This window comes from Lampris incognitus, chromosome 1 (assembly GCF_029633865.1).
Source record: "Lampris incognitus isolate fLamInc1 chromosome 1, fLamInc1.hap2, whole genome shotgun sequence".
Taxonomy (NCBI): Eukaryota; Metazoa; Chordata; class Actinopteri; order Lampriformes; family Lampridae; genus Lampris; species Lampris incognitus.
Window position 1 is genome coordinate 95,233,234 of NC_079211.1, and position 23,639 is coordinate 95,256,872.

Genomic DNA, 23,639 nt, shown 5'->3' on the forward strand with positions numbered 1-23,639 from the left:
CAAACCTGTAGATTGCAAGTCATAGAGCAACCCTACACCCACCGAATCACAGACTCAGCCAAATGTTTTATTTCTTCCCCCTTGGTTTTATTTATTTCGATCCTTTCTGAGTACTCTTTTGCCCCGCTGAGCACCGAGAGCCCCCCCACGTCCTAGACAAGGAAATAATGCTTTTTGTTTTTTACTGAGATTCCTCGTTTGTCCTGTTTGGGAAGTTTCCGTGAAAAGGGGGAAGGCTGGAGGACCATTGGGTCTAGTCGTAAAAGCTCGGTGCGGTGAGCGTTTTCCTGCAACAGGACTAGAGGAGGAGGTGGGAGACGTTTCAGGAGGACGTTTATAGTGCCCGCAAGGGAGTGTTTAACTCTCCGGGCAGCATCTAGTAAAAAACAAAAACACTACTGTAGAAATAAAAAAAATTTGCAGAAAAATATCGGCTGATACCTGCAGTCGGCCAACAGATCGTTGAAACTCTGATAGTGGTCCCGTCTTGGACGCGCCAAAAAGATGTGACACTGGGAGGATGAGACCCTGAGACCCCTTAAACACTTATAATCCAGACTTTCCTCCATTATTACCCACCTATCTCACCCCCCCACCTCCACCCCTCCCACCTCATCATCCTACCGTGCCTATACTTTTGAGTTCCCATGGCTAGACAAGACAGACAAACCACCCCTCTCTTCCTGCACGGCTTCGACCTCGGGGGTCACTTCGTTGACCTTCAACCTCTCGGCACAGGCGTCACGGGCCTGGTCCTCTCAGCGGTGGACCAGCGCACCGGGCAGCGCGTTGCAGTGAAAAAGCTGGTCATGCGCGACACGATGACAGTGAAACACGCCCTGCGCGAAGTCAAAATCACCCGCCGCCTACGCCACGAGAACGTGGTCCGGATCCACGAGGTCCTGGCACCGTACGGTCTGCCACTTCCCCGAGACCCAACGCAGCTCAGCGCCCTGTACATCATCCAGGAGTGCATGGAAACGGATCTGGCCCGGCTACTGGAACAAGGACCGCTACCCACAGGTATCAGAGACACACAGGAAAAGAGGAAATACGGCGCTAAAACAGCTTTCCCTTATGTTTGCATTTGCTGTGGAGAAAAGCTGACTTTTATTGTGAGATATAATTGGTTAAATTCTCCGTTTCTTCAATAATATATGAATAGAAGCAGTTCATATTTGTTTATAGTTTGCATTTAGGTTTTGTTCTTTGAAAAAAAAAGTCTTCAAAATTCAACTGCAACGCCCTTAACGATGTCCCAAAATGAGAAATGATATCAATTTCGTGTAAATTGACTTTAATGTCACTGCAATATAACTCTGTTGGATGAAGCCTCGTTAAATTGAATGAAGGCCGGAGAGCTTTGAGTTTTTCGTGCCGTTCCCCGTTATTTTTAGTCTAAATAATGAGCGTGAATAACACCGAAACAATTTAAGTCGTCCCTCCATCTGTTGACGCCAGAGGGGAAGTTGGTTGTGTGGTCTCAGAAGGAATTAAGACTCTGAATGTTTGGTTTGAGCTTGTAAAGGCTCGTGAGCTGAAGAGCCAAGATGAACTCTTTTGTTCCCTCCATTATTAACAGGTCACGCTACTTTGCTGTTCTACCAGCTGCTGAGGGGACTGAAGTTCATTCACTCGGCCAACGTTCTGCACAGAGACTTGAAGCCCGCTAACATCTTCATCAATACAGACCAACTTCTGCTCAAAATTGGAGACTTTGGGCTGGCCAGGATCGTTGACCCTCACTACTCTCATAAGGTAAGACAAGTGAGACATGTTAACACACACACACACACACACACACACACACACACACACACACACACACACACTTGGGGGGAGACCCCAGCATGTGTGTAGGTACCACAGCACACATTCCTCACACACACACACACACACACACACACGCAGAGCATTGCGGCACCCCAAGTATTTGAGAATCAGGAAAACGAGAGATTTTGATCTCAACATTGATCATTGATATTTCACATGGTACAACGCAGAGGGATGAACAGCATGAAAAGGATGCTGGTCCTATGACTCAGGCTGGCACCGGTTCCCTCTTATCAGCAGTTTAGTGTCACTGACGTTTCCCCCCCCCCCCTAAGTGGTTCATTTAGACATTTATATCATGATTAAGTTCTCCTTTAATAAAGTCATTCTCTGTAAAGCTGACAAGGTCAGTGAAGACAGTGCGTTAATTGTCATTCCCTTTATGTTTTCCAAATGGTGTGGGCACACTAGACAGTAAAAGATGAACGCAGGAGAATCACTGTAACATTAAATAATTTCTCTCTCTCTCTCCCTCTTTTTAAAGTGGAGATATTGTTGGGGTAGATAAAATGACTTCTCAGTTCGTGGCCTTGTGCAGTTGCCAGGCAGCCTTGTATAACTCTGGAGGAGGATGTTTCTTAAAAAGAACTGCAAAAGCTTTATCCACTTTTGTGTTTTTATCTGACAGCGCTCCAAAGTGCTACAGCATACATATACATGCGCACGTGTAGTTGTCCATATGTCTAACTCGTGGTCTTCCTGGACCTTCTGAGGTCTACATTAGAAACAATAGGCGAGCCTTTGCCTTTGCCATTACGGCTCATAGGCTTTGGAACGACCTGCCCGAGATCAGGTGCGCAAAATTATGATCACCTTTGAAATCACTTCTTAAAACTCGACCTTTATAGAATCGCCTTCATCACTTGATTCTTTGCACTTCTAATTAAACCGCTGTTTGGTTTTGTCTTGTAGTTTGGTTGTGCTGTATAGTCTGTACTGTTGCGATATGTTTCTCTTGCTTTTTAATTTTGTATTTGTGAAGCAGTTTGTCACCTTGGTTTAGAAAACTGCATTATTATTATTATTATTATTATTATTATCATCAACTGTTTGTGTACATGTGTATATCTGTCTCTTGTTCTATTGCGCATGTGTTTGTGTGTATGAATTCTTGCCCCCTCTCAGATTGTCTCTCCTTTGTATGAACGAAAGTGACCACCCCTTTATCCCCTAAACTGAGTTTGGCCCGAGCAATGATGTGCTTGTAGTGAAACCTGGCCTTTTTTTCTCTCCCTACAATGGGTCATCACAATTAATATCCCAGTGACTGATGCCGCCAGCCTTTGTCTTTCACAATAGGCCTCCTCTTCGTCCCAAACCCTGGTATTAAGGGTTCTTCTCAACCCTGGTATCAAGTTATGCACCAATCAAACCCAGTGATTAGCCTGTCCACTGCAGATGAGGAGCTCTGAGAGATTAATGTGACAGTTTACTGCTCCTTTGTGCTGCTTTATTATGGGACGAAGATCTCCGCGCAATACTGTAACACTAGCAGGCCAGGATGTGCTTGTTTATCTGTGTGTGTGTGTGTGTGTGTGTGTGTGTGTGTGTGTGTGTGTGTGTGTGTGTGTGTGTGTGTGTGTGTGTGTGTGTGTGTGTGTGCGTATGTGTGTGTGTGTTGTAGTGGAGAGGCGCTGCACTGAAAGGGGATCTTTGTCAGCTCAGAGCACGGGACTGTGCATCACTAGGGTGCAGACGCAGTGGGTAGAGTTGGTGGCGGTGGTTGCTGGGGGGGGAGCAGAAGGAAGATGGGGTAACAGGGGGTAGAGACACTGAGTCATCAAATACTGAGAGAGAATTTAGACGGCACGAAAATTGAGCGGAAGAATGTTGAAAAGGAAAGGAGGGAGAGAGAGAGAAGAATGGCAAAAAAAGGGACATAGAGAAGAAGAGAAAAAAAGAATGGAGGTACCTCGGGGTGTGAGGGGCAGCAGAAACAAAATGTCCCAGACCACAACAGGGTAATAAAAAAGAGGCCATCCAAGGCTATCTACTCTATAACATCAGCTCCTACCAAGTCCTGCTGCTTGTGAAATAAGAAAAACCTACAGGGGTACTTTTTTGATTCTCCCTTTCTGTCACTCCCTTACTTTTCTTTTTTCCGATCTTTGCTGAAAGAGTGAGCACTAAAGTGTGTGTGCGTGCGTGCGTGCACGTGTATGTGCAACATATGTGTGAGTGTGTGAATCCAGAGAGAACAGAATGTTCAAACCTGAACTGCACTAACAAAAATGTTGATTCATACAGGAGGGGTGATAGAAAAAGGAGCGAGAGAGAGAGAGAGAGAGAGAGAGAGAGAGAGAGAGAGAGAGAGAGAGAGAGAGAGAGAGCATTATGTAGAGGTAAATAGAAACTGACAAAGTCCAACCAAACAAATACATAATTAGACAGACAGTCACACACATATACAGTGATAGGAAGAAGTCAGGAAGAGCAAGTAGATATAAAGTACGGACTGGAAGTCTGGGACTTCTCCCTCCTCTCCTCTTTCTTCGTCTCCTGCTCCCTCTGTCGCTCTCTCACTCACAGACACACCTGGTCCCCTACCTTCTACCAGACGCACCCTGCAGAAGACTGCATGCATATTTACCAAAGAATAAAAGGCAAAGACGGCGAGATAGAGGGATAATTACACTGCTTCTGTCGATCTATCTATCTATCTATCTATCTATCTATCTATCTATCTATCTATCTATCTATCTATCTATCTATCTATCTATCTATCTATCTATCTATCTATCTATCTATCTATCTATCTATCTATCTATCTATCTATCTATCTATCTATCTATCTATCTATCTATCTATCTATCTGTCTATCTGTCTGTCTGTCTGTCTGTCTGTCTGTCTGTCTTCGTGTTGTTTGTAAACCCTAGCAAATTGATGTGTATTTTCACTTCCAGTGAGATCTGAATGTTATTTTGAAAATGTTTTCAACTGGCGTGTGTACATGGTTTGTACAGGCATACACATGCTATATACTGTGTGCAATTTACCTTAGCGGAGCTTAAGACCAGGTTGTCCTGATAGCTTGCAATCATTTTCACATGTTTTACCTGTTGCATGGAGGACAGCTGTGACATAATGTGTGATGTTGATGTGTGACAGTACAGATGTTGTTGAAGCAGATATTTTGAAGTGTATGTGCCTGCCGTATACAGCACCTCCCTTAGATGTTGAGAAAACGATGCAGAGAAAACACTTTGAAGGAATGCAGATGTTTAAAATGTGCCTTCATGCATGGGTACTGGAAAACAGTTCAGACATCCCTACCAAGCTTCGAACACTCCCGTCCATATTACACGTAAAAGTGTTGGCATGGTGGCCCAGTGGTTAGTACTGTTGCCTAACAGCCAGAAGGTCCCGGGTTTGAACCCAAGGCTTGTCGCAGGTCCTTTCTGTGTGGAGTTTGCATGTTCTCCCTGTGTCTGCGTGGGTTTCCTCTGGGTGCTCCGGTTTTCTCCCACCATCATAAAGACATGCATGTTAGGGTTAATACTCCTGTCTGTGCCCCTGAGCAAGGCAATGGAAGGAAGAACTGGAGTTGGTCCCCAGGCACTGCATCTGCCCAATGCTCCTATACAATAGGATGGGTTAAATGCAGAGAACAAATTCGTTGTAAGAATACAATGTCAAATAAAGTGGATTTCATTCGTTTTCATTCAAAATGTGGCCGGTGTACTGTATCATGGCCAATCCAAATTCAGATGTGACAATCAAGCCTAGATCAAACCTCTCTCAAAGCTAGAATATGACCTTTCTTAATGACCCCTGCTTACCTCTCCTCATCAGATTATATCCTCTCTCCTCCTATCACTCTAATTGCTTGAAACACCTCTTATTGGGGGGATTGTAGATGATATCAGGACATTAGACTGGTCCGTGGCAAGAATTAAACTAAAGAGGGGACTTCCGGTGATGTCGGAAAAACCTACAAGGGTACCTCCGCTCTCTCTCCACCACTGCTCTTTCTTCCTCTGTTACCTCTATCCTCCCTACACCCGAATCTTTCTCTCTCCTACCCCCTGACACTGCTACTGATCTTCTTCTCTCTACCCTCTCCTCTTCTCTGGACAATCTCTGTACCCCCACCTCCAGGCCCGCACGCCCAACTCCACCTGCCCCTTGGCTGACCGACTCAGTACGTACTGACAGACAGAGCCTGAGAGTGGCAGAGCGCAAAAAGAGAAATTGCAAACTCCCAGAGGACCTTCTCAACTTCCAGTCTCTTCTTTCTACTTTCTCCTTCTCCCTTTCTGCTGCTAAGGATGCCTTCTATCGCTCTAAAATACTATCCTCTGCCTCTAATCCTAAGAAACTCTTTGAAACCTTCTCTACACTTCTTCAACCCCCACCTCCTCCTCCTACTTCCTCCCCTCTCCCTAATAACTTCGCTAACTTCTTTGACAAGAAGGTAAACGACATCAGATCCTCCTTTTCTCACCACCCGGTTAGTGCTGCTTGCACTATCCCACCCTCTGCACCCTCCTTCACCTCTCCACGTCCCACTCTATTCCACCTCACTCTCCTCTCCCCCGACGAGATTCTAAACCTCATCACATCCAGTCGCCCCACCACATGCTCCCTTGACCCGGTCCCCTCTCCTCTTCTTCAGTCTATAGCACCTGAACTCCTTCCCTATCTAACCCACCTCAACAACACCTCCCTCCAGGCAGGATGCTTTCCATCTGCCTTCAAGACTGCTAGAGTCACCCCCCTTCTCAAGAAACCATCATTTAACCCCTCTTATGTCAAAAACTACAGACCAGTTTCCCTTCTACCCTTTCTATCCAAAACTTTCGAACGTGCTATCTTTGACCAACTTTCTTTGTACCTCCACCAGTACAACCTCCTGGACCCCAACCAGTCTTGGTTCAGGGTGGGTCACTTGACAGAGATTGCCCTCCTTGCAGTGACAGAATCACTGCACTCTGCAAGAGCAAACTCTCTCTCCTCTGTCCTGATACTCCTGGACCTGTCTGTTGCGTTCAACACAGTGAACCACCAGATCCTCCTCTCTAACCTCGAGGGGCTGGGTGTCACAGGCTCTGCACTCTCAATGTTTGCCCCCTACCTGGCGGGTCGCTCCTACCAGGTGACATGGAGGGGATCTGTGTCAGAGCCTCGCAGACTGACTACAGGCGTTCCACAGGGTTTGGTTCTGGGTCCTCTCCTTTTTTCCCTGTACACAACATTCCTGGGTTTTGTTATTCACTCGCATGACTTCTCTTACCATTGTTATGCCGATGACACCCAGCTGATCTTGTACTTTCCTCCCTCTGACACACAAGTAGAGACACGCATTGCTGCGTGCTTGACTGACATCTCTGAGTGGATGGCGACACACCACCTGAAGCTCAATCTGGACAAGACAGAGCTGATATTCCTCCCGGGGAAAGGTTGCCCACACCGAGACCTGGCCATCACCATTGACAACACCGTGGTGACGCCAAATCGGACTGTGAGGAATCTGGGTGTGATCCTGGACGACCAACTGTCGTTTGCTGAAAACGTTACATCGGTTACTCGCTCCTCCAGATTTCTCCTATAACATCAGGAGGATTCGCCCATTATTCACCAATGAGATGGCACAGGTGCTCATCCAGGCTCTGGTCATCTCCCGGCTGGACTACGGCAACTCCCCCCTTGCTGGTGCCCCGGCGTCGGCCATCAGACCTCTGGAGCTCGTTCAAAAAGTTGCAGCTCGTCTGGTGTTCAACCGCCCTAAGTTCTCCCACACAACTCCCCTTCTCGTGTCCCTACACTGGCTCCCAGTAGCTGCTCACATCCAGTTTAAGACTCTGGTGCTAGCCTAAAGGGCAGTGGAAGGAACAGCGCCTTCCTATCTCCAGGCCATGGTCAAGCCCTACACCCCCGCCCGACCACTTCGCTCTGCTGCCTCGGGAAGCCTGGTTGCCTCGTTGCTTAGAGGCCCTTGCTGCCGATCGACCCGGTCACGGCTCTTTTCTGTCCTGGCCCCACAGTGGTGGAATGAACTCCCCACTGATGTCAGGGCAGCGGAGTCGCTGCCCATCTTTCGGCGCAGGTTGAAAACTCACCTCTTCAAGAACTACTACCCTGTTACTTGCTCTTAGCAATTATTGTATTCAGTCATTAAAAAAAAACTCTTTCTTACACTTTTACTTTAGCACTGGTTTTGCTCTTAGATGCTTGTTTAGATGCACTTATGACCTCTGATGACTAGAGTTCTCCTGATTTCCTACATTAAATGCACTTATTGTAAGTCGCTTTGGATAAAAGCGTCGGCTAAATGACTGTAATGTAATGTAATGTAGAAGATGTGTTGGTCTCCCTCTCCCATGAATTTACTTGAAAATAGTACTTTTTCATAACACCTGACAATCGAAAATATATCCGTGAACATTAACTGTTATATATTGTACATACCGAGATAATGTCAAAATCAGCGAAGTCATCTCTCTAAGAGGGAAGACAGAAGTTTCGACCACACCACGTGATAGCCCAAGTATGGCTAGCATAGCTAGCCTGCTAGAACAGCACAGAGCTAACATCTCTGCCAATTTTAAAGCGGCCTTTGCGGCTCTTGAGGAGAATTTGAACACCCAGGCTACAGTAGCCGAACACGGTCAGCGTGTCGAGTCTCTGGCGACGACGGTTGACCTACATGATAGCGAATCAAAGAGCTGGAGGAGCGATGCAAGGTCTTAGCCGATAGCAACGCCAAGCTGATTGCCAAGGTGTGCAGACAAATGCTCACAAGACAAATGCTCACAAGACAAATGCTCACAATACTAATAGAAAAAGAGACAAATGCTCACAAATTGTTTTACAATCTTTATTTTTCAAAAAGTCAACTGAACATTCTGTTGTATGTCACATAAGACATATCACATAGGCCTAAGCATGTGAGAGGGATCACATCTCCCTGACAAATGAAATGGTGATCTTAAAGGTAATCATGATAATGAGACTATCAATTACTGTTTGGTAATACATAATCTTAATTAACCTTTATTCATGGAAAAATATTCCATTGAACAGTCTGTTGCATGTCACAAGAAATATCGTAATAGGGATCACAGTGACCTAATTAAGAGATTTTAAAGCAGTGTCTATAGAGTCTTTTGCCAATTTGTGAGCATTTGTCTCTTTTTCTTTTAGTGTTGTGAGCATTTGTCTTGTGAGCACTGGTCTTGTGAGCATTGGTCTTGTGAACATTTGTCTTGTGAGCATTTGTCGTGGAATCGATTGCCAAGACAGCGGATTTGGAGAGCTGGAACCTTAGGAACTAGTTTAACCGCTAAATTGGGCTGGGCTTATCACCAGCCATCACACTACACTTCGTACATCGCCAGGTTTTTGTGCTGTATGGAGAGCCCATGGTTGTTGTTTTTTTTCTTTCGGAGATTGACCCACATCGTAGCTACGACTAGCTTGGGAATTTAGCAGCTAACAAATGGCGGCGGCTTCGCTGGCCATACTCCACAATATAGACGGTGACCAACTTTTCATTTCTATTGGTGTTTCCTCAACGTTTTATAATGCCTTTTACCTTTTTATGTTATCTGGTCACGCCATGTCCGTTACTGTTTCTAATAGAACTAGTTTAATATTGATAGAGGCTCTTGGTAGGTTTACATTATTGGTGGTGTTGTGCAATGTTTTGTATTGTGGTTTGTCATGGGTAAGCACATGTTGTGCTCTCAGAGCTCTCTTAGTGCTACATTTTATATATTAAATGTATGTGTATGTATGCATATGTATATGTGTATGTATGTGTGTGTCTGTAGGTGTATGTGTGTGTATGTATATGTGTGTATGTATGTATGTATGCACATATGTATACATACATAAATTTAATTTATTTTCTTTTTTCTTTATATTATATTCTTGCTTTTGAATGTATGACTAAGATGTGCCGCAGTGCGACCATTTATTTCCGTATCATTAATGCATATGCAATATACAAAGATTATGTTTGTTCTTATTTTACTTTTTAATTAAACTGGAGAAAATTAAAGTTACACTAAGAGGTTCCTCCGATAGATTTTACTCTCACTGGAGACCATTGTATGTTTTGGACACTCGGGTGAAGAGAGGAGCAGAGCTGTCAACTGATCACCGCTTGGTGGTGAGTTGGATCGGATGGCAGGGAAGGCTGCTGGACAGACCTGGCAAACCCAAACGAGTAGTGAGGGTGAACTTGGAACATCTGGCGGAGGCCCCTGTCCATGAGGTCTTCAACTCCCACCTCCGGAAGAAGTTCTGGGGACATGGAGTCTGAGTGGGCCATTCAAAGCCTCTATTGTCGATGCGGCAGGCAGGAGCTGTGGCCATTAGGTCATCGGTGCCTGTTGAGGCGGCAACTTAAGAACCTGCTGGTGGACACCGGTGGTGAAGGAAGCCGTCAGGCTGAAGAAGGAGGCCTTTCGGACTTGGTTGGACCAGGGGTCTCCCGAAGTAGCAGACAGATACTGGGAGGCCAGAAGAGCTGCGGCTTCGGCGGTCGCGGAAGCAAAAACTCGGGTGTGGGAGGAGTTCGGTGAAGCTATGGAGGAGGACTTTCAGCTGGCCTCAAGGAAGTTCTGGCAAACCATCCGGCGACTCAGGAAGGGGAAGCAGGGCTTCACTCAGGCAGTGTTCAGCCAGGGAGGGGAACTGTTGACCAGGACTGGGAATGTTGTCGAGCAGTGGAAAGAACACTTCAAGGAGCTCCTGAACCCAGCTAACATGTCCTCAGTGGAGGACTCGGAGGAAGCCCCACCCATATCCCTGGCAGAGATCTCTGAGGTAGTTAAAAAGCACCTTGGTGGCAAGGCATCGGGTGTGGATGAGATTCGCCCTGAGATGCTGAAGGCTCTGGACATTGTTGGGCTGTCTTGGTTGACACGCCTCTTCAGTGTCACGTGGAGGTCAGGGACAATACCTGTGGAGTGGCAGACTGAGCTGGTGGTTCCCATATTCAAAAAGGGGGACCGGAGGGTGTGCTCCAATTATCGGGGCATCACATTGCTCAGCCTCCCTGGGAAAGTCTACCCTAGGATGCTTGAAAGGAGACTCCGACCGATTGTCGAACCTCAGATCCAGGAGGAACAATGCAGATTCCGTCCTGGCCGTGGAACAACAGACCAACTCTTTACCCTTGCGGAAGTGCTGAGGGGGTCATGGGAGTTTAACCAGCCAATCTACATGTGTTTTGTGGACTTGGAGAAGACTTACGACCATGTACCCCGGGGCACTCTGTGGGGGTTACTGTGGGAGTATGGCGTACCGGGGCAGTTGCTACAAGCCATCCAGTCCTTGTATAACCAAAGTGAGAGCTGTGTCCGCATTCTTGGCACAAAGTCAAACATGTTTTCGGTGGGTTGTCCCTTGTCTCTGATTCTGTTTGTGATATTCATGGACAGGCTGTCAAGGTGCAGCCAAGGTGAGAAGTGTGTCCGTTTTGGGAACCTCAGAATTGCATCTCTGCTCTTCGCAGCTGATGTGGTTTTGTTGGCTTCATTAGAACACGACCTCCAGCGCACACCGGGGTGGTTTGCAGCTGAGTGTGAAATGGCTGGGATGAGAGTCAGCACCTCCCAGTCTGAGGCCATGGTTCTCTACCGGAAAATGGTGGATTGCTCCCTCTGGGTTGGGGATGAGTTGTTGCCTCAAGTGAAGGAGTTCAAGTATCTCGGGGTCTTGTTCACGAGTGAGGGTAGGATGGAGCAGGAGATTGACAGGCAGATTGGTACAGCATCAGCAGGAATGCAGATGTTGTACTGGACTGTTGTGGTGAAGAAGGAGATGAGCTGGAAGGCAGAGCTCTCAATTCATCAATCAATCTCTTCATTCCAACCCTCACCTATGGTCATGAGCTTTGGGTAGTGACCGAAAGGGTGAGATCGCGGATACAAGCGGCTGAGTTTGTAGGGTGTCTGGGCTCAGCCTTAGAGATAGGGTGAGGAGCTCGGACATCCAGAGGGAGCTTGGAGTAGAGCCGCTGCTCCTTCGCGTCGAAAGGAGCCAGTTGAGGTGGTTCGGGCATCTGATTAGGATGCCTCCTTGGTGCCTTCCTTTGGAGGTTTACCGGGCACGGTCAACTGGGTGGAGACCCCGAGGTAGACCCAGAACTCGCTGGAGGGACTACATGTCCAGTCTGGCCTGGGAACACCTTGGAATCCCCCAGGAGGAGCTGGAGGGCGTTGCCGGGGAGAGGGACGTCTGGAGTGCCCTACTTAGCTTGCTGCCACCGCGACCCGACCCCGGAGAAGTGGCTGATGAATGAATGAATGTATGAATGAATGAATGGAGACTATTGATCAGTTATGTTGACCAGCTTCCCCCTGGCAGGGTGTCGCAGTAATGGAATGCCTTGTGTCTACCTGCATCAGGCGCAGGTTTCGCTACTTGTCTGCCACACTGCCCCCATAAAAGATCCCTGTATATAAAGGGGTATACGAAGGCTGTGTGTGCAGTAGTAGTACGCATGTTGTGTCTTTCTGAGCTTTGGATCTTCAATAGTCCAGCGTAACGGCCTGAATGTCAGCAACTACCAACTCTTCTTTTCTAGTGTTTGTTTATATGTCTGTATTATTATGATTTTTACTTTTTGTTTGCTCATGTGGCTGTGTGTGAGAGTGCTCGATTTGACTTCATGCTTTGCACACTGTTTCAATCCCATCAAGGAGGACTGTGGGGTGGGAATCATAGTTGGCTCATAGGGGCCCTGGTTTGAGAGAAAGTGGGTTTGAAATTGTAAAATACGAAAATACCTGTTCTTTTGTGGTTGTGCTGTTGTGTTACATCCTTGTCCTAATAAAATGTTGGGGGAAAAAATTAAACTAAAGTATTGTTATAAGATATAAGCGACTCATTCTGTTAACTGTCAAAGACAGACTTCAGTTCACTGTTATAAGCCTCAGGATTTGTCTCTTGATTTCATCATAGATTTGACTCCTTTGTCCACTGTTTACCTGCTGTGGGAGAGATTAATCACTAATACCACATGCAGAGTTGTCTGTCATGAGGGAGGGGCTGGCTTGTGAGGCTGCGCTGTAGAAACTATGGTATGCACTGCAGGGCACTGCATAAAACGGGTCTTTTAAAATGCATTGAAACGAGTGTATTTCAGGGCTCTGACTGGAAGTGCACCACTCTGTCTGCACAGACAAACATTTACCGAGGACGGAGGGGATACGGGGAGAGTGAGGATAAATACAAAGGCAAGGCAAATATTGTGTTTGTGATGTGGCTTGCGGATATTTGCGGACAGTCACTGGTCTAACCTTTTATGTTTGTGAGTTAGTATGTGTGTGTGTGTGTGTGTGTGTGTGTGTGTGTGTGTGTGTGTGTGTGTGTGTGTGTGTGTGTGTGTGTGTGTGTGTGTGTCTGTTTGTGTTAATCTAACCCATCACCTGCAGAGACGGGCCCCAGCTCAGCCCAGAAATTATTCATGATGTAAAGGAAGGATGGCAAGAGAGAAGAGGGAGGAGGAGAAATAAGCAAGAACAGAGAGAGAGGGAAAGAGAGAGAGAGAGAGCGAGAGATTGAAGGGGGGAGGTGAAAAAGGTGAAAATGAACAGAGGGAAAGCGTAAATTGTCAAGAGAAAAAGTAAAAGAGCTGCGATGAGCCGAGTGGTGGGGTGAGAGCACAAAGGAGGGGTAAGGAGTGAAGGGAGGAGGAAGAGGAGATGTAGGTGTGAGCGATGACAGACGAGACCAAAAAAGGGTTGAAGTGAAGGAGAGCTGCCAATGAGCCAGTCAAATAACAGAGAAGTAAGCTGTGGGGGAGAAAGGGTTAGAGGGGATGAGGGGAGGACAGGAAGGCATACAGTGGCAGGCTTAGAAAGGAGAAAAGTGATGGAGGATGGTGAGCAGGGAGCGATGGATGGAGAGATAGGTGTGTGGGTAAGGTGGAGGGGAGGAAGGGGGGTGGGTGTATGTTTTTCCTGACCCCTTATCACACTATCATCTATCAGCACACAGCAGATGGGGGGGGGGGTTGCGGGGGAGGACGCGGGGAGCGACGCAGAGAGAGTGGGAGCAGAGAAGGAGAGATGAGAAAATGAGAGGAAAAAAACCGCAGCAGAGCGACGCGAAAGGCAAGGGGAGGCATGGAGATGACAAGAGATGGGGGGGGGGGTCAGGTCAGGGAGAGGTAGAGAGGGAGACATGGAGGGAGGGAGAGGGCAGAGTAAGAATGGAGGGGGGGAAGGGGAAGAAGAGGTGGAGAGAAGAGGAAAGAAGAGGAGGACTGACAGGGAGCAGAGAGGAGGGAGAGGGAGGTGTGATCAGCAGGGTGGGGGGGGTGGAGAATTTTTGAAAGAGGAGACATGGCGAGAAGGGGGAGGACAGTGGACGGAGAGGGAGGAGAGAGAAGCAGGGGGGAGAGAGGCGAGAGGGGGGAACAGGAGAAGAGAGGAGAGGGAGGCGTCGCAGAGGGCAGAGGAGAGATGAGGAGGCCAGGCACAGCAGGGTTGAAATGACAGGGAATAAATAAAGTGCAGTGTAGGAGAGACGGAGCAGGGAGCTGATGGTGTATGGATGCAGATGGCAGGAGAGGCTTTGCATAAAGCAACAAGGAAAATATCTGCATGAGTGCTTCTGGTGTGTGTGCTTGTGTGTGTGTGTGTGTGTGTGTGTGTGTGTGTGTGTGTGTGTGTGTGTGTGTGTGTGTGTGTGTGTGTGTGTGTGTGTGCAAATCTAGCTGCAGATCACCTACCTGCACAGAAGCTTTTTCATTGGAGGTGAACCCATAAAAGTAAGGCAGCCATGAGCCTTGTCAGAGTGGTCCTAATGAGTCAGTATGCTGTTAAACAGCGGAGCAGAGCTCCACGTCAAAAGGCATGGTGAAACACAGTAATTGGAAGCAGAGGAGCAGGATTTCTAACTCTTGCTACAATGGTTTTCCCCCTCGGTGTATACAGAAATCAACTTGTGCCTTTATGTCGCCGGCAGGGAAAAAAGAGGTATTTGCTTTTTGTTGCTCGTGTTTCCTTACCCTGTCCACTAGACAACAGCATGATCCCTATACGCAAACACAAAGAAACACGAGACACATGCACACGCATGCCATTGCTAGCCTGAATTGCTATTTCTCCCACTCTCTCTCTTGCTCCTCTTCCCCAACACCTCTATCTGTTTAGGGCTATCTCTCGGAGGGTTTGGTGACTAAATGGTATCGATCTCCTCGTCTGCTCCTCTCCCCAAACAACTACACCAAGGCCATAGACATGTGGGCCGCTGGCTGCATACTGGCTGAGATGCTGACTGGACGGATGCTCTTTGCAGGTACCGTCATCGTGTCCTCGGTGTCAGGACTGCAGAGCCACAGAATGTTACTAGCTGCTGACGACATGGCATAATGGCATAACCTTGTTTTTTTGTTTTTGTTTTTTTGTGTATTCTACAGAGACCTAATGAAATCTCCACAAAGGCACTGTGACACAAACTGACAAATGTGGATATTTCCAGTTCACATTCTTCAATTCTGAATGCTTTTGTTTTACATATATTTCTGCCTTTGTGTGGTGCTTTTGCCTTCTTCCCCAGTCATGATATCTACTACTTGTGGGGAAACGGCGATGCTTATACTAGAGAGATCAAGAAAAGAAACAATGAGAAAAAATAGATATACAGATGTACAAGAACGGTGAAGTACAACATTAACTGTGCTATTTGATAATGACCTGGCCCTATATACCAGGTGTGTTTCACCAAAAGAAAAAGACCCATCCTCGAAAATTAAATGTCTGCAGAAGTCGATGAATATTCAGTAGTATAGAAAAAAACCCAATGCTTTCTCTTAAGCCACGTGTGTCCGCATATAAATTAAGCTAATGTCATGAGGGGAAATGCAAAATTTGCCCGGTACATTTCCAAAAAAGGGAACTGTCGCATCAAGTGTGTGAAAAGGCTCGTTTTTGTCTTTCCTGAATGTCCTCCTCCGAAGATGCGCTGTCTCTCTGCAAGGCTTTTCTTTGCCTGACCAGAATAGCAACGATGATAGTGAAACGCTTGCTGTCTGAGGCAAATTAAGTTCCTCCCAACAGGCTCCGCTGACCTCCACAATGTGGTTCTGTTCAAAATGTCAAAGACTAACTTTCCCTTACTCCTACTGAAACTCTAGAGTTACTGCGCATGTCTGTTCATGTGGGGGGGGGGGGGGGGGAGTCGTGTACTTTCTTACCCTCTCAAAACCCTGCAGGGTCTCCCTCTTTTTCTTTGGCGGAAAAGTGTTGTTGTAGTGACCCTCGCTGGTCTCTCGGAGCAACGGCAGTGTTCGACAGACAAGGCAGTTCGTCAGATATGTAATTGCTTAAAGACATATAATAAATACACGGCATACATATGCATAGAATATTATGTACGCATGTTATGTTAGGGTAATAACTAGGATGACTATTGACTTTATTCACCTTTTTTGGTAACACTTTAGTATGGGGAACGTAGTCACCATTAATTAGGTGCTTATTAGCATGCAAATTAGCAACATATTGGCTCTTAATTGGTCATTATTACGTACTCATTAATGCCTTATTCTGCATGGCCTTATTATACAACCAGTAAGCCATTAACTATGAGTTTTCCCTCTATAACCTCAGAAGTATTGCTTATTAGTAGCACCATCTCAATATGCTTTGCTTAGTATGGACTTTATAAGGTGGTAGTACCACAAGAAGAGTTATTCTCCCTTACTAACACTTAATGAATATGTTCTGTTCTTACATAACAACACACAAAACTACAAGTGTTCATAGTGTTACATTACTGTAAATTAAGTTTTTGTTACTTAGAATATGTTCCCCATACTAAAGTGACATCTTGATCATTACTAATTCACTAGTAATTAAGGTTTTTATGTTCCCCATACTAAAGTGTTACCCCTTTTTTCTTTTACTTGCAACTGATTTTGACTGTTTTACAGCCCATCTCGAGCTTAGTTTCTCTCCCTGGGCAGCGCTTAACGTCTAGTCGGTATCTGCTGATTTGGTAGCCCATAGCTGGTGGTCCTCGTTGTTTGTTTCAGTCATTATGGCCCTTTGTCTCTTATGCTTGCCTCTGTTTACCCTGTGCCTTTACTCAGGCGCTCATGAGCTGGAACAAATGCAGCTGATTTTAGACACGGTGCCCGTGCTGAGAGAGGAGGACAGACAGGACTTGCTACAGGTGATGTTTCATTACGGTCCAGGCCTAAAAATATTTGCTTGCAATTGTTTTAAGTGGCAAACGGGTGCGTGTCGGCTACGCAGTCACTGCCACACAAACACTTTTTTGGATTAGCTGTTGTATGTTATTATCCGGCGTGTTGCCGTTGCGATGTCAGGGTGATAGTCACGCTTACTGCCTCTCTCCGATCCCTCCCCAGGTAATGCCGTCCTTCGTCTGTCAGGGCTGGAGAATCAGGAGGACCTTCGCTGAGCTGTTACCTGAGGTGGATGCTCAGGGTGAGTAGAGGAACAAAACGGAGGAAGAGAGAGGGGAGCAAAGAGAAAAAAGGAGGAAGTGAGGTGGGGAAAGCGAAGGGACGTTTCTCAGTCTCAGCCTTGATTTGCAAATGACTACACATGTAACGGTGACGACTTTCAGATTATGGTAATACGTCTAAACGGAATAGAAATGCTCGTGACGTGAGGTTTTGTTAAAAAAAACAAGACTGGCCAGGCGTACGTGCCAAGTGAATACAACTTCAGAAGGGCACAAAACAAAGAAAGGGAAGTCGGTCACATCGACTGCTTTTGCTTCTGAAACGATTCACTGCAGAGTCTTTACAGAGGCATTTACGCTTTTGACTTTCTGCTCTGCTCTCCTCCCTCACGCCTGTTGTTCCAACCCACTCTTCCCCCGTCCACCGTCATCTGTCAGCTGTGGACTTCCTGGAGCGAATCTTGACCTTTAATCCCGTGGATCGGCTAACGGCTGAAGCAGCGCTGTCCCACCCCTTTCTCAGACAATACTCCTGCCCGCAAGACGAGCCCGTCTCCCAGCAGCCCTTCCACATCGAGGACGAACTGGAGGACAGCCTCGTTACTGAGCACAGCCACAGCAACAGCATCAGCCAGGCTTCCAGCATTCACTGGGATAGGTGGGCAACCTTTCACTCTTTGATTCAGGGTTGTTTGTTTTTTTCAGATTTCGATCTGTAAGAAGAGCGGTGTTAGATTTTGAAGCCATAAATATAATCTTTTACCCGGATTGGTGTCAGATGGAAACGGAGTGTAACGAGTTATCAGGTGTCGTGGCAATTATTTGATCCCGCTCCGACGTAGAATGAGGAGCAACACAAAAATCTCTTACAGTATTGTCACACTTTAATTTGTTCACGAAGAAAGTCCGCGGTGGCGTAGCGATCTAAGCATCGGCTTGGTGTCGATGCAGTTGCCCACTGGGGACTGGGGTTCGCGCCCCGGTCTTGTCAGATCCGACTATGGCCGGACTCGATGAAGCAGCAATCATTGGCAACGCTGTCTTCGGGAGGGGGGCGGAGTCGGCTCGTGTTCGTCATGTGAATGCGTCTCTGTGTGTGTCGGAAAAACAGTGGTTCGGCTTGGATTCGCCTTGTCACGAAAGTGGGGAGGCGTCTCCTTCGAGACTGCCGGCCGGAGAGATGCAGTTGGCGAACGCATGCAATACGAGGGTGGGTGTTTGAATTAAAATAGGGATCAATTGGCCACTAAATTGGGAGAAAAAAGGGAAAAATCAGAAATAAATTTAGAAAAAAAAAATTGTTCACGAACAGACGCGCAAGCCTAGATACTCGAAAGCGTGCCGATCAGTACGGTACAGTCTCTCTTATAGCGCAGTTGTCTGTTCTTCTCCTCCTCTCATCTCATGTCTTCCAGTTCACATCCGCCGAAGGCCATTTCCCCCATTACTGTGTACAGACTTGCTACACTCTGTGACTTTCAGTTAACGTCCATCCATCCATCCATTATCCAAACTGCTTATCCAACGAAGGGTTGCAGGAAGCTGGAGCCTATCCCAGCAGTCATTGGGCAGCAGGTGGGGAGACACCCTGGACAGGCTGCCAGTCCATCATAGGGCCGACACATTCACACCTAGGGACAATTTTTAGTACGGCCGTGGGAGGAAACCGCCGCACCCGGAGGAAACCCACGCAGACACGGGGAGAACTTGCAAATGCCACACAGAGGACGACCTGGGATGATCTCCAAGGTTGGACAACCCCGGGGCTCAAACCCAGGACCTTCTTGCTGTGAGGCGACCACGCTAACCACTGCGCCACTATGCCGCCAACAGTTAAAAGTAGGCCTTTATTTGTTCACATGGAGAAGACACTTTATAATACTACCTTTGTTCTGTTGCACATGAACTTTAAGAATCTATCTCAGCAATACAGACTAAAGTTAAACATGGTATGGTCATACATGGTCAAAGATTGTAAGTCAGCAAACATCCCTGTATGAATTGCCTTCACACAGGCAAGAGGCTGAACTCGTGTGTATTGCAACCTGCAATGTGCCTCGCTAAACCAATGCCTGACTGAGTGTTGAAGTTCATGATAGACATTTTTTTTTCCTTTTGAATTCCCCCCCCTTTTTCTTTCTCCACAATTTTACCCAGCCAGTTACCCCACTCTTCTGAGCCATCCCGATTGCTGTTCCAGCCCCCCTGCCGATCCGGGGAGGGCTGCAGACTACCACATCTCCTCCGAAACATGTGGAGTCGCCAGCCACTTCTTTTCATCTGACAGTGAGGAGTTTCGCCAGGGGGACGTAGCGCGTAGGAGGATCATGCTATTCCCCCCAGTTCCCCCTCCCCTCCAAACAGGCGCCTCGACCAACCAGAGGAGGCGCTAGTGCAGTGACCAGGGCACATACCCACATCCAGCTTCCCACCTGCAGACACTGCTAATTGTGTCCGTAAGGATGCCCGACCAAGCTGTAGGTAACACAGGGATTCGAACTGGAGATCCCCGTGTTAGTAGGCAACAGAGTAGACTGCCACACCACCCGGATGCCCTAATGATAGAAACTTGATCAAGATGCTCAATATGTCTCACAGCTTGTTAGCTCTCAACTCTCAATTTTCCTGTCAGTCAGACTGACAACTATCACCGCACAGCACTGCTGCCCCATGCCACGACAAACTGGGTTGAGTTGCCATGTGGACATAGTATGTGAAAGTGTTTGTGTGTTGTTTTCGCAGTTGTGGGAGTTAAATTTAAGTGTGACTACCACTCTTCTTACAGATGTTGCCTTGTGGTGACCTGATATTGAAAGTGGTGCAGCAGTGAGGATAACCACCTTCTAAGGAGTTAACCTGGGTATTATACCTGGCCCCTTTGAGTGATGTTAAAGTCGCAGTGTATCCTAGCAGTTATGGGGACCATTGCAAAACCCATTGGTCAAATATGGGTCAAATCCAAGCAAAAGCCGCGTGTCCTTAAGCCAGACATCAAGTTTTTAGCAGCTTCGTGAGGTGCTCTGAAAAACAGCAAGTTGCACGTGATGAAGGCTTGTTTCTGTCTCTTTTACTTATTAATTGATGACATCATTTGTTCCAGTTTTAAAGTGCAATCTGATAAGTAATCTGAGCAGAAAAAAGTATGTCAGTTAACTTTTCCAGGCATATTATATCTACACTTTTGTTTTCTAGAAGTGACGTTATTATGCGGTCAACCAACATAGTAAGATGGAAAGTCTGCCTTAAATTCCTTCAGACTGGCTGCTCCCCCTTATGTCTGTCTAATCTCTATGTCTTTAATACATTGAACTGGATTGATTGACAACAATTCAGAATTCAGTGTTTTCTCTGAATTCACCTTATTAGTCTGTCTCTTGGATCGACTAGATAAAATACTGTAAAATCTGTTTAAAAAAACACAAAATTTGCACAAAAATGAAATAATTCTTGAATCAGAAAATCTTATTTCAAGCGGTTGCCTCTTCAGGCATCCTGAAACTAAATTTAAAAAGGAAGAAATGCATTTTTGCTTCAACACTTTGTCTCTTATTTGCCAAAAACAGTCTTTCAGTGGATGCGTGTTGGCGGCAGGCAGGAGAGAGATGTCGCTGTATGCCACCGGGCTGTATTGCCTCTGATCTGGGAGACACCACCGAGGACGAGGAGGTGCAGAGGGATCCCCGAGCCACTTCCACCTCACTGTTGGAGGAGGCACAGGTGGGATGTAAACTCAACCCTTTGCTCTGATTCTTTGCCAAATAGGGTGACCAGATGCAACCGGTCCAAATGTGGGACGAACAGTGAGGATTGTGCGGGACAATGTGGGACAGATTTATAAGGTCTACTCTTTATAAGTTACCAGCTCTTAAAAGTACAGGTCTTTTGATAGAAAGCATATTGGGCTTATTAGACACATAGCGCACAATACAATATGCTTAATATGCTTGACATCCCCAACACGGGGATTCTGGTTCGAATCCTTGTGTTACCTCCGACTTGGTCAGGCATCCCTACAGACACAATTGGCCGTGTCTGCGGGTGGGAAGCCAGATGTGGGTATGTGTCCTGGTCACTGCACTAGCACCTCCTCTGGTTGGTCGGGGTACCTGTTCAGGGGGGGAGGGGGAACTGGATTGAATGGTTTGACCCTCCCACGCGCTATATCCCCCTAGCGAAACTCCACACTATCAGGTGAAAAGAAGCGGCTGGCGACTCCACATGTATTGGAGGAGGCATGTGGTAGTCTGCAGCCCTTCCCAGATCGGGGAGGGGATGGAGCAGCAACCAGGACGGCTCGGAAGAGGGGTGTAGTTGGCCGGATACAATAGGGGAGAAAAGGGGGAAAATAAACCCCCCCCCCCAAAAAAAATGCTTGACGCCAAAATAACAAATCAGAAAATAGTGTGCTATAGGTATAACTTACGGTAAGTAATGAGAGTGGTCTTTATTAAGTCATAGTTTAGAGCGAACATGTAATTCAAAAAAAAAGAAAAAAAAAGAATGGTCATTCAGCAAAACCAGAATTAACAGGGTGGCTCAAACACGTTCTTCCAAATCCTGACCTGACATTAGTATGTTAAGAGACAGCAGGGGTGTCTAAACTGGGAATGCCAGAGATTATTATTGGATGATAATCAAACCTGGTGATTTCATATTTAAGTAGAGAAAGTGTAGTTGTGTTATTTTACATCAAAATGTGGAACGTTGTTTCAATTTGTGGGATGCAGGATACAGGGTCAAAATATTGTGTTGGATGTAAAACTGGATGCCTGCTTATCCCATTGCCAAACTGTCACAGCTTACAGTCATTAATTTGTTTCTATAATATAAAATAAATAGTCATTGTCAAATTGCTGAAAAACTGATATTGCATTTCGTGCATTCATGCAGTTTGTATATTTCATACAAAGAATGCTGTTCAAATGATCTTATCATTACTATCTGCTCCTTGTCACCTTCACCCATCCTGCCCACCTTCATCCTTTATACAGGTCGACCCACGCAAATATTCCCATAGCAGCTCAGCTGAACGCTTCCTGGAAAACTCTCACTCCTCTCTGGAAAGGATGTACGGCATGGGGTATGGGGAGATGGACTGTGGGCGCTCCTGCGACTACAAAGTGGGCTCTCCCTCGTATCTAGATAAGATTGCCTGGAGGGAGGGCAAGCCCCAATACTACTCTGAACCCAAGCTGATCCTAGATCTATCTCATTGGAAGCGTAATGGCAGCACTCTGCCGGTCTCCGCTGAGCCGTCTGGAGGTAGTATGGAGGACCAAGGAGTGACAAAGGAACTGGAAGGGCAGGAGGGCGAGGAGGAAACGGGAGATTTATTCCAGGAGATTTCTCGCTGGGTGGAGAGTACTCAGTCTCGTCTCCACTCCCCCAGCCCACCTCTGGAGCCAGCCTTTCCCTCCTGCTTTACCTCCTCTCCACCTCTCCCTCTCTCTCCTACTGACTTCCCCTCCTCTGTCTTCCATTGCTACTCAGACATTGTTCGGCAGCCATCGGCTGAATACAATGATGGCAACAGACTAAGCCCCCTTCCTCCTGTCACATCTTCCTCCAACTCTCTGCCCTTGCTTTTACCCTCATCTCCCACCTCTCCCCGCCCCCCTCAGTCACCTCAGTCAGCCTCTCCACCCAACTCTCCTCTTTTTCCCCCTTTAGAGCGTTCTCCCTCTTCCTCGCACTTCCAAGCGATTAGTGATGATGCTGTGAGGTCACTTCCTGTCAACCAAGCAGAGAGGCTATTTGACCTGGATGTCTTTATCTCCCGAGCGCTGAAACTGTGTGGACAGAGTGAGGAGAGAGGTGCAAGAAAAAGAGAGAGAGAAAGCAGGAGTTTGGAGCAAACCAAACAGGCTAACATTAATCCAAGGTTCCCAAAGCTTTCAGAACACAGACATCCACCACCACAGACTCCCAACTCTTGATATCAGCAGTCTAAGTCCAGTAGTTGATCTTAGTTTCAATCCAAGGCGCTAGCACAGATATGGCATAATAACGGAATGCTTTTCCAAATGCTCAAAGTGCTTCACATAGCAAGGTGTCTCAAATGATTATGCTGCAGAAATTTTCTTAAGCCTCAATACCTATGGTCTTTAAGTACAAGGTCTATAGCAATGCTTACACGACTTGTTTAGCAATGTGTAATGTTGCCAAACAAGCAATTTGCTGAGAGGTGATTTCAGGCAATAAACAAAGGAGGTTACAGAAATTTCCATGTTACAAATACACTTAGGTACAAATGCTGGTGTATTGTAAAGTTCTGCCAGCATATCTGCTGCATATCCAATCACTGAAGAACTCCAGGTAAAGGTTTTTAGACTGACAGTGCTTGTTTTTCTTTTCTTTCTTTTTTTGTTTTGTTGGTAAAGACATGCTTAATTATCGGCATCAGAATTGCTTTA

At 46.7% G+C, this 23,639-nt stretch overlaps 1 protein-coding gene across 1 annotated transcript; it reads left to right on the plus strand.

Annotated features, from left to right (window-relative positions):
• The first annotated feature begins 647 nt into the window (after positions 1–647).
• mapk4 (mitogen-activated protein kinase 4) lies at positions 648–23,162 on the plus strand. Its single transcript, XM_056293595.1, has 8 exons — positions 648–1,023; positions 1,583–1,758; positions 14,946–15,090; positions 16,886–16,968; positions 17,168–17,246; positions 17,665–17,889; positions 20,783–20,943; positions 22,218–23,162. Exons 1-8 carry the CDS (start codon positions 648–650, stop codon positions 23,160–23,162), a joined length of 2,190 nt encoding a protein of 729 aa, XP_056149570.1.
• Positions 23,163–23,639: the final 477 nt, after the last annotated feature.

Bases quoted from the DNA above. Each gene is read 5' to 3' on its own strand.
- mapk4 (XM_056293595.1), top strand. From the start codon at position 648: ATGGCTAGACAAGACAGACAAACCACCCCTCTCTTCCTGCACGGCTTC. The intron at 1,759-14,945 runs GTAAGACAAGTG...CTATCTGTTTAG, and splicing joins ACCCTCACTACTCTCATAAG to GGCTATCTCTCGGAGGGTTT. The intron at 15,091-16,885 runs GTACCGTCATCG...GCCTTTACTCAG, and splicing joins TGGACGGATGCTCTTTGCAG to GCGCTCATGAGCTGGAACAA.